The sequence below is a fragment of the Quercus lobata genome, chromosome 7, assembly GCF_001633185.2.
Source record: "Quercus lobata isolate SW786 chromosome 7, ValleyOak3.0 Primary Assembly, whole genome shotgun sequence".
Taxonomy (NCBI): domain Eukaryota; kingdom Viridiplantae; phylum Streptophyta; class Magnoliopsida; order Fagales; family Fagaceae; genus Quercus; species Quercus lobata.
The window spans coordinates 4,322,854-4,334,567 of record NC_044910.1 but is presented as its reverse complement, the minus strand read 5'-3'; the positions used below and the strand labels follow the sequence as shown (position 1 = coordinate 4,334,567).

Below are 11,714 nucleotides of genomic sequence, written 5' to 3'. Positions count from 1 at the left end.
CGGGTAGAAATGCCACTATATGTTTCAACCTTTAGTGACAAGCGATAAGCGCCACTATAGGGATTCATTAAAAACATAAAATGTGCACCTTTAGTGGCGCTTTTTGACCGCCGCTATACGTTTTTTTTTTTTTTTTTCCTAGTGAGTTTTAAAACCACTATTTGCTAATAAACAAATGGTTCACAAACCTGTTACAAAGAACCTGTAATAGTTTTAGCTCTACTAACAAAATACCACAAATGTAACTAATTAACAACACCACAAATATCTTGAAACTAACATAATATTAACATAAAAATATATTATCAAATACATAACATTATCTATAACCACCATCTTAAAATTAACAAAAAAAAAAAAGATGTGGTCCTTTGAATAAAACAACCGCCCAAATTAATCTAATCTTATAATCAAAGTTCCAAAGTGTTTAAAAATATCCTTCAACACTTGCAAAAAATGCGGTTGTTCTTCCATAGTTCTTTGTACACAAAAAAGTCCAAGAACTCTAAGATAAAACTTATAAGCTTCTTGGTTGATGAGATGCGGCTGATGATTTGGAGAGAGCTGGAGATTGTTCGATTAGAGGAGCATCCTACATACAAAGTATGATTACTTAATAAGTGCGTATAAATGAAATAGAATGACAAGAAAATATTACTAAGGTAAAAAATGGGAACAAGTTAAATGAAGACATGTTTCTTGATCTTTTAGGTTGACCATTATAGTTTGTCTTGATCTTTTATGGGAGGACCACCTCTCTTTGCAGCTTCCTAGTTTTGAAATTACAAAGCAAAGGCACAACAAGACAACTGATGGGATCAAATCAAAAGGATTGGTGTTGGGAGGTCCCTTGATATAGAATTCAAAGAATGCAAAGGTGTCACCACATAATTCCATAAACATCTATTAATAACATGGTGCTTCTAGAAATCTTTTTCCTTCACCGCCCTTTATCAATGTTACAGATCAATAAATTCATACCATCACAATTCACAAGTAAATACTAATTATTAAATCAATAAATATCTTTCCAGCTAATTACCACAAGTAAATATTAATTATCAACCATACATTTAGCATTCCTTTTCTACTCCATATAAATGGACACTCAAGTCATTTATCATACCTGATTGCATTGTGTAGAAATTTGTTGCATTTGTTGAAGCATGCGAGCCATTCTTTGCTCCATTTCTTCGAATTGACTAATTTTTTCCTTCATTTTGTCAAAACCTACTAGTTTCTCCTCCATAGTAGCCAAGGAAGCCTTCAATTGGGCAACTTCGCTATCCCTTGCTTGACTTGATTGTATTTCACTGTCCGTGAGAATAGTCTTGCTACTTTGACCACTTGGAGTTGCACCAAATCCTACCCCACGAATGTGACCTTTGCGCTCTTTACCCATCACTTTGGCAAACACATCATCTGTTGACCATGCAATACTCCCACTTCTGTCAGATGACTGCAATTGATTCTTAGGGTCAACCAACAATTCCTTCATTTTATCCTGATATTTGAGTTTGAACAAAACAAAAAAAAGTTAGAAATCATATAGTTAAAATGACCCTACAACATATATATATATATATATATATATAGGATAGGACAAGCAAGCACCAATAAAACCCAAAACGATGCAAAAATTATTCACACAAAGTTAGTGTACCCCTCACCACAACCAAAGGCACCAGTGCCAAAATTGTTGGTGCTACTTTGCCACAACAACCAGTAACTTTTAAGAGAAAATTGACATTCTACAAGCAACTCACCACATGAATCTCTCTCAAAAAAAAAAAAAGGAAGTCATATACATCCACTGGATATGCTATAATATAACAAAGAAACTAAACATAAAAGCCTCAACTTAGTAAGAATAACATTTCCACAATAAAATGGAGTTTGTTATGTAATCCAACAATCAAATGACCCCACAATAAAGAGAAATGTCTATTGGCTAACATCAAATTGAAATATATCAATTTAAAATTTAAAAGAATCATTCATAACAATTATCATTGATTCAAAATAGTTACGCAAGTGTTCAAACAACCACATGAGATTTCATCTTATGCTTGGTTTTTGTCAGAAAAGACATGCTGGTTATACAATATTTTGCAAGAACTAAGACTTGAATTATTTGAACAAAGCTCATCTTTGAGACAACTTTGTAAGGGAAAACTATAATATTGTTTCTTGAATTCCTATTTTGTTTACGCCCAACTACAATGCAGAAATTACTCACCATTTTTTCTTTCATTACAGGATTAACTGCAGATCCATCTTTACGAATACGTAGAATTTGAAATAATACTGCACGCTCTATAGGATGTCCATCCGTTTTTGCCTATATTATGAACAGCATATTTATGTAATGATAAATATTGGTTTCACATAAACTTAGGAGAAGTCAAAATCATTTAAAAAATAGTCATAATACTTATTACCTTTTTTGCAGCGTGCATAACATAGCCACACGAACCACCAGTATGTATGTCATCTTGTTTAGAACGACGATCCTTATTCTTATCTGACTCTATCTACATTCAATAAAATTACATGTTTATATACAATATACTTTAAGTATCTAAAGCCACTTTTAGCTAAAGCCAGAATGCTCAAAAATATCATTTGGTATAAAAGAATGAGAGGAACTGCATGCTAAAGGTAATAAGTTTTGGCTGAGCATCTCTTATCATGGAGTGAAGAGACCCAAGTTTCCCATACTATTTCATTTACAGGAGCATAGCATGTCTGTACCTTCCATTTGGACTAGAAGCTTAATGATTGATATAACTGTACTGATTTAATGATGAATACTTTTGATAAATGAAAACTAGGTGCTTTTAAGAAAACTAACTCATTTTAAGAAAAATCATTATAGGCCAAAGCAAAAAATCTTAAAAGAAAACTAGAACCTATTAAAAAAATCTCCACACCACACACTTGCCTTTATTTTTGAACCTTGACAAACCAACATTTACTCCAAGATTTCTACCAAATTAAACAAATATGAAATATGAAACACAACTTCTCATATATACCAGTTTCACAAAAGGCCCACATAAAGGTTCTAGCTAATCCTATCTTAAAGCAATCCAATATGTATTCTCTTAATTTCTCAATAATTATTCTACTTTTAGTATGATCAATGATGGAAAAGAGAGAGAAAACAAACATACCACTGCATCATCAGTATACCAATGATCAACAAGTATATCCCAATCTTCTGATATGCATTTCCTAGGTCGGTTGCTCTTCACCCGTGCTTTGTTTCTTGAATGCGGTATATAATGCTTAGCCTTCAGCCTACACTTATGATCTCTCCAAGCCTTCCCAATTTTTTGTAAGGTAAATTTCTTCAAACCCTCATATGCCTTAGGATTATCAGGGACTTGGTATTTTCGCTACAATCAAATAGTTAAGTTATCAAATTATAAATGTTTTCATGCTAAAATACTTATGTAAAACCTAGTACAAAATGTCATAATTACAAATATTATAACTTCTTTAATACCTTTACAAGACGCCAACACTCTTCTTTAAGTTTTTCTGGCATGGCCTTCCAATCAAGGTATTTAATCGGGCACATGTGGGGTTTCCGTGCAATCGTACCCAAGAAACCAGTGAAAGTCCTCGCCCCCTCATCAACCGGCTGATGCATACTATTTAGTGGCAACTCAATTTCTTGGTCATCGGGAAGATCCCAAATTTCTAAGTACTTGTTTGGCCCGCGAGTGACACGTATAGCTGGTTGCACATCTGATCCTAAAAGGAGAAAATATCAATCAATATCAAACAACAAAACATGCAAAGCTAAGGATGAATCTAAATATTCTATTAAACAAGTGGTCATTATATGCTAAAGAATATAAAATATTAGAAACATGCTGACAAACTAATATATTTCAAGAAACAAACAAATAAATTTTGGGACGTGGATTGCCCCACCATGTCCATTTAGGTTTGTAGAGAGCAATGTTAGTAAAATAGTGATCCACATGGACATGGACTGCCCCACCAACCCATAATATCATTTTGGGACATGCATAAACATTAGACATAAGCAAGGAATTTGAAAAGGAAAAAAGCAAAATAAGGACAATTTATAAGGCCCTAAAAAGCCCAGTCTTGATTTATTTTATCAAGGCTTGCATTGGATTTCAATACTAATGGAGTCTTTGTCACAGCCTTGATCAACGCCCAACCAAAACCACGAACCCACGTCTACTGAATACATGTACAGTGTATGGAGAAAAACACCTTTTTCGTCCACTTATGATTCATGATCATATCTATTTATCAAAATTATCAATTTCGTCCACTTCTTAGCATGGGTGGAATATTATAAATAAATAACCTTCAAATAATTGTGGTTTAGTCTTAACATTGATTCAAGCCAGCAAAGAAACAGGTAAATGGGAAAAGGTAGCTTCAAAGTTCATAAACAACTACAATTTACCTAAACTCAGAAGGCAATGCAATAAAGAAATGAACAATAAGACAAACCGCATAACCAACACCGAAGTGCCATACCTTGAGTAAATCTACCCATACCTTCTGTATGAATGGTAAACTTTTGAGTAAAAAGCTCATACCTTGTGTAGAAGCTTCATGCGTTTCTTGGTCCCCCACTTCATTCGCATCTTGTGAAGAAGCTCTTTCCAATGTTACACTCTTGGGACGTGTGCGCAAATTTGCCTTTCGCCTTGCCATTTCAATTGTCAAAGTCTAAAATAAACAAGCATATAAGCACAATGATAAGTTATGGTACAAGCAATTGCAAATACAACAACTCCAACTACTTTCAACACTAAAACAACACAATTTATTATATAGTCATGCAATTCAACATTAGAATTTAACAAATACAATGTTGTAGGCTTAAGTCAAGATAACAGGTTTAAATATCATAAAAATAATAATAATAATTTCAAGCCCCAATTAGATAACATGTAATAAAATTACTATAAAGTTCATCATAATAGCAAAAATAATATATACTTAATAAAAAGGAATGTATTTGTCACTTTAACATTCATCCATTCTATGAAGTTCAATGTAAGTTGTTACAAAACAACTCAGTTAAATAACATGTTAAAGAGACCTTTTTTTTCCTTTTCTTTTTTTTCCTATTAAGCAATAATGAATTTCGTAAAAGAATGTGCAAGAAGGGACACAACCTAATCATCATTGGACCCATCATCATTGGACTCATCATCATTAAACTCATAAACATCATCACTAAGTTCTTCATCATCAATAAAGTCTTGTTCAAGCAATTCATTCTCACTAATCAACGGTGTATCATAAATGATTCCTTCTTCATCAACTCGAGTCCAAGCATGGTTATCATTTGCATCATCACATGCATCATCATATGCATCATCAGTAGTTACATTATAAGGGACATTCTTCATATATGTATCCACTTTATCGTCATCATCATCATCATCATCATCTAAAGCTTGAACACCAACATCAAACACCTCCCTAGGTTTTGTTCTGACCACCACCACCCAATCTTTATGTCTCACATCCTCCACATAAAACACTTGCGAAGCTTGAGATGCTAATACATAAAGTTCGTCAATCAATTGATCACTCATGTGTATCAATCTTGAAAAATTGACAAGGGAAAATTCAAACTCATCTTTTTTGCATCCTCTCCCACTAATAATATCAGCCCATTGACATTTGAATAATACATATCGATACTTGTCAGAGTAATTCAACTCAATAATATCGATTAGTACATCATAATAAGTAGCATCATCTTCAGTAACAACACAAACTCTACTATTTTGAGTTTTCCTAGTTGCCTCAAAATCTTTAGTGTGAAACTTCAAACCATTTATAACATAACGCTTAAACCGTTTTGCTTTATTATTTGGATATCGAACAAGCCATCTAACTTTATCAAAAATTTCCTTTTTCTTAGAGGCATCCATTGACATCACCTATTATAGAGAAAGACTTTTATTATAAGTATGTTATTTAAAGTGTTACAACCGAAAATAATGCTATATATATATGCTTTACTTACATATTCCCTAAACCAACTGTAGAATTTCTCTATATGCTACTTTTGAATAACATTGTCAATCACATAAGAAGGGAAACCAGCCTTGATCTTCACTATGTGTTCACTATGTACACAAACGTGTTAGTGTTAAGTTAGAGTATTGCATTGGAATGCCATTAAAGGATACGCAATGACATATCACTTACTCGCGAAATGGGGTGATTTCTTCACAATTGAATAGCACATAACGATATGCTTGGATCCATGAATTTGAATCTAGTGTAATGCTCATCACCGCACCCATGGATTCCTCAACATTCCTTATAGGCCGATTGAATGCAGTTTCAACAGATTTAAAATAGTGTGAACAAAATGTTAAGCATTCCTCTGCTATATACCCTTCTGCAATGGAGCCTTCTGGATAAGTTTTATTATGCATGTAATACTTAAGCCTTGACAAGTACCTATTGGAAAACCCAAGATCAACAACGGGAAATTGGTAAGTTAAAAAAAAAAAAAAAAAAGGGATAATTACACATTACCCACATGTGGTTTACCTCTAATTTTAAGTGCCTACCCGTGGTTTGAATTTTGACACTTTGCCCACCTGTGATTCTCACCGTTATTGTGCCGTAACCCACCTCTCTACTTTCCGTTACTCTAACACAGAAAATGTAAAAACAAAACCCCAAACGGATCAAAACACTCCTCACATGAAGAACATACACAAACACATGAAGAACATACACAAAGCTACTGTTAACAAAAGTTTAACAGCCCTACTTTTATATTTATTTATTTAAATAATAAATTGATCGAAGTGGCGACATATTTTCTTTTAGTTACCTAAACTAGCCAAAAGTTGTAATCAATTCCAGAACTTACTCATTCTCAAAAAAAAAAATTCCCAGAACTTAGCAAAAGTCTCCACTCACTTGAACGTGGATCGATCAAAGCCATTAGCAAAAGTCTCCACTCCCTCTTTCCAACTCCCTCCTTCTCTTCTTCCCCACCGGTCCCAACTCCGACCGGCTCGGCTTCTTGCTTCTCTCTATCAAAGCTTCCCGTTTCGACACCTGGGGCGCCAAAGACGATGAGGTTTTACACGAAAGTACCGGATTCAGCGGCGACGAAACCGCACCCTTCTTCGAGTTCTTGGGAGCGGCATGGGTCAATTGCATGGAGTTCGGTGTGGATCTGATCGGTCCACCCAAAACACCTAGAATCCGAATCAAAACCCGACAAAGACGCCAAATCCCGATGCCACCACTCGGTTTCACTGCCTGGGTTTGTGACTTGTTTGCAGTTTTGGTGGATCAGCAGTTATGGGTTAGAGTTTGTGACTTGTTTGTGATTTGAAATGATATGGGGTGTTTAAGAGTGTTTGCTTTTGGTGGTTCACGCGCCGTGCAAGCCGCTCTTAGCTCGTAGATCGGAGAGTAGTTTCTGGGTTTGAGAGGTAGAGAGACTTGATGATTCGGGTTCGGGTTTCGAGAGGCGTGTGTTGGGTCCGGGTTAGACCGAGACGCAGAGAGCAGAGGAGTGGTGGTGGTCTGTGTGTGTCACGGTGGAGCTTGGATGATGCTTCGATTCCTTTAGGGAGCGGCGTGGGTCAATTGCATGGAGTTCGGCGTGGGTCTGATCGGTCCACCCAAAACACCTAGAATCCGAATCAAAACCCGACAGAGACGCCAAATCCCGATGCCACCACTCGGTTTCACTGCCTGGGTTTGTGACTTGTTTGCAGTTTTGGTGGTTCAGCAGTTATGGGTTAGAGTTTGTGACTTGTTTGTGATTTGATTTTGGGTTTGTGATTTGTTTGTGGTTTGATTTTGGGTTTGTGACTTGTTTGTAGTTTTGGTGGTTGGGGTTTGAGGTTGTGGGCGGTGGTGGCTATGGCAGTGGGTTGTGGTGGCTGGTGGCAGGGGCAGTGGGCAGTGGGTTTCGATTTTTTATTATTGATGATTTAGATGTTTTATTTTGGGTTCAACTTCCTGTAATTTTTCAGATTTTTGGTATGTTTTCATATTCAAGATTTGAGTGAAAGCGATATAGGTTTTTGAAATCTTACTGCTTCATACTAAACATATGTAAAGAGAAAAAAGTTTCATATGCCAAATTGATCTTTGCTTTTTTCATTGAAATTGATCTTTGCTTTTTTCAATCCATGTTTGTGTATGTTCTTCATGTGTTTGTGTATGTTCTTCATGTGAGGAGTGTTTTGATCCGTTTGGGGTTTTGTTTTTACATTTTCTGTGTTAGAGTAACGGAAAGTAGAGAGGTGGGTTACGGCACAATAACGGTGAGAATCACAGGTGGGTAAAGTGTCAAAATTCAAACCGCGGGTAGGCACTTAGAATTAGAGGTAAACCACAGGTGGGTAATGTGTAATTATCCCCAAAAAAAAAAAAAAAAACAAATAGACCAAGTTCCTATATGTGTTACCTCTCTATGGGATACATCCAACGATAATGAACTAGGCTAACAACTTTGGTTTCGCTAGCCAAATGCATGATTATATATACCATCACTGTAAAAAAAGATGGAGGGAATATCTTTTCCAACTCACACAATGTTACTGCAATTCTTTTCTTAAGAGCCCCAAGTTCTTTCACATTTAGTACTTTAGAACATATCTCCCTAAAGAAATAAGATAAGTCAATTAAATGCCTACTCACTTCAAGGGGTAAAGATCTACGTATTGCTATTGGAAAAAGTTGTTGCATTAAGATGTGATTATCATGGCTCTTCATCTCACTAATTTTGCGTTCTTTGAGTTTAACATAACGTGAGATGTTTGAAAAATATCCGTCTGACACTCTTACATCTTTCAAAACTTGCAAAAAACCATCCTTTTCACTAGCATTCATATGGTAGCAGGCATGTGGCATACATGTCTGATCATTCCCAACCTTTTTCAAGTGAAGTTCACTTCTTATACCCATATCCTTTAAGTCTTGGCATGCCTTCAAGTCATCATTTGTCTTGCCATCCAAGTTCAACAATGTGCCAATCATGTTATCGGCTACATTCTTCTCAATATGTATCACGTCAAGATTATGACGCAACACATGATACTCCCAATAAGGCAAGGTGAAAAATATACTTCTCTTCTTCCACACAATTAAGACTTCCTCCCCTCTTTTTCTTTTATTGGTCAAATTAATTTTTTTCTTCCCAAACACATGATCGACTACAGCATCCCTTTGTAATATGATTTCCCCTCCGGATACTGTAATAGGAGCTGATCTTATATCAACATTTCCATCAAATGATTTTTTTTGCTTACGGAATCTATGATCACTATCCAAAAATCGCTTATATCCAATGTAACTAAATTTCCTTCCATATCTTAACCAACGAGACTGATTATCATAGTTACAAGAGGGACATGCAAGAGAACCCTTGGTACTCCAACCTGAGATATCACCATATGCAGGAAAATCATTTATGGTCCACAATAATGCAGCATGCATTTGAAATGATTTTTTGGAAAACACATCAAACGTTTCTACTCCAACATCTTATAACTCAAATTCTTCTACTAGGGGTTGTAAGTACACATCTATATCGTTCCCGAGTGAAGTTAGACCTGGAATCAATAATGATAGCATGAAATAAAACCTTTTCATGCACATCCATGGAGAGAGATTGTATGGGATCAAAATGACAGGTCATGTACTATGAGTAGTACTCATATTTCCATACGAGTTGAATCCATCAGCTGCTAATCCAAGCCTCACATTACGAGGCTCGGATGAAAACTCTTGGAGGAAGCATTAGTACTTTGTTGACCTTTAGACTCATTAATTTCCCATCTTGAAAGGTTATAATTTGGACAAGCTTCAAAGTTGGCATTCACCTTCCAATATAAAACACAATCTTTAGGACATGCATGAATCTTCTTAGCTTCATAATAATCTTTTGGCAACTTAGCATTTAAAGGAAGAAAATCAAGCAAAAATTGCAGCAACATGGTAAATGATTTGTTGGTCCAATCATTAAGACACTTCAGGTGGTACAAATGCACAATAGCTAACAATTTGCTAAAATATTTACAACCCTCATAACAAAGTTGATTAGCATCTTCAAGCAATTTCATAAACTTAAGTGCATCTTCATTAGGACCTTCTGCAGGACCTTCGGTAGGTTGTTACACACTAGGAACTTCTTCCATTGGCTCAGATGTCATATCTTGTATGGGAAACATGTTATACAACATGTCACGAAGATCGGCATACTCTATTAAGTTTTCTTGGACATGACTAGAGGGAATTTCAGTAGAAGTCTTTGCAAACGATGATTCACCATTAAAAACCCAAGGGTTATAACCTTACAAATTCCTTTTGACACTAAGTGAGCATGTACAATATCTATAGGCCACGTATTTGTATGCACTCATTTTTTACACGAACATGAAATTGTTCCATCTGAATATGCATGGTTAGATGCAAAATTCAGAAACTGTTGAACTCCATCTAAATATTCTCGCGACCTTCTATTAGTAATTTTCATCCAACTCTTATCCATTGCTATAAAGTAATTTGCAAGAAATACCTATAATGTGATTTTATGAAAACACAAACCAAGAGTTAACATACATTTCATTTACACAATTTCACTTTAATTTAAGAAACAAATCATTTTTAATCATTCACTTTTAAATATGTTCCTAATCAAACAATGAATTTAAATGCATAGAGAAGTTATCAATACATTTGGTAACTATAACATCATTACTAGCAATATTCTTTAAAAATTGACATCTCTTTAAATATGCAATTCCATTTTAGCATTCCACATGATAGAGAGAAGTCATTAAAATGAATTAATCAAATAAAAACAACTCAACAACAATCATCCAATATTATACAAAACAGTCAACACTCCTAATATCAACTAAAACCACCTTATTACTCCATGCAAGCCACCTGCTTGCCCCAATTCAACAACCCACCACAAACAGAGAGAGAGAGAGATAGTACCTTAAGTCTTTCACCAACTTCACTTGCTTTGATCACACGAACTTATAGTGCCTCTTCTTTTTGCAATCTGTCAACAAGAAAAGAATATATATAAACCTAAGTTAATTTTCAAACAAAACTCACTTCAAAGCAATTCAGCTGAGAGTGAGTCACAAAGAAAGCATATCTAGAAACAACACACAAGTTTGTGTTGTACAAGATGAAATATAACAGCTTCAACTGCAAACTCTTGAGTTTGTATTTCTTTCAATTTCTAATAATGAACTAAATGTTACAGATTATGCAAAGAGATTCAACATGGATGGACAGATTCATACCTGGTAAGAAGTTTTTATTTTATAACCAGAGAAAAATAAAATTAAGGACAATTATAATATTGTTGTGTCATAATATGCAAAGGACTCTAGAAGTCATCACCATAATTGTGAGTGCAACACAACTGTTCTACACGGTTGCTATCCATGCTGGGGTTGGAAGTGTTTCATGAAGACCAAGACCCTATGGTGGAAGAGTTTAAGCTACAGTGCTTGTGTTGATTCTTTTTATAAGTGTCTATATCCATGATGATTGTGGAATAGTTCTGTGAGTGATTTTCTTTTTTTACCATGACTTGTATTAGAACCCTATTTGTTTTCACTTGTGTGTATGTTTGTTTCTAGATAATAATAATAATAATGAATACTCATTCCATCATATTTCTTTCTATATAT

General features: G+C 35.0%; 1 protein-coding gene across 5 annotated transcripts; it reads right to left on the bottom strand.

Annotated features, from left to right (window-relative positions):
• Positions 1 to 265: 265 nt before the first annotated feature.
• On the bottom strand, positions 266 to 11,075 carry LOC115953948. 5 transcript variants are annotated; one of them, XM_031071780.1, is made up of 9 exons: positions 11,005 to 11,068; positions 6,226 to 6,483; positions 4,593 to 4,725; positions 3,512 to 3,762; positions 3,177 to 3,401; positions 2,442 to 2,534; positions 2,240 to 2,341; positions 1,127 to 1,504; positions 266 to 592 (listed from the first exon to the last, which is right to left on the bottom strand). In XM_031071780.1, exons 3-9 carry the CDS (start codon positions 4,708 to 4,710, stop codon positions 518 to 520), a joined length of 1,242 nt encoding a protein of 413 aa, XP_030927640.1. In that variant the 5' UTR covers positions 4,711 to 4,725; positions 6,226 to 6,483; positions 11,005 to 11,068; the 3' UTR covers positions 266 to 517. The 5 variants fall into 5 exon arrangements, with proteins under 5 accessions (XP_030927640.1, XP_030927639.1, XP_030927638.1 ...); XM_031071779.1 differs by lacking the exon at positions 11,005 to 11,068 and adding an exon at positions 6,577 to 6,599; XM_031071778.1 differs by lacking the exon at positions 6,226 to 6,483 and having other exon boundaries at positions 11,005 to 11,075.
• Between the last annotated feature and the right edge of the window lie 639 nt (positions 11,076 to 11,714).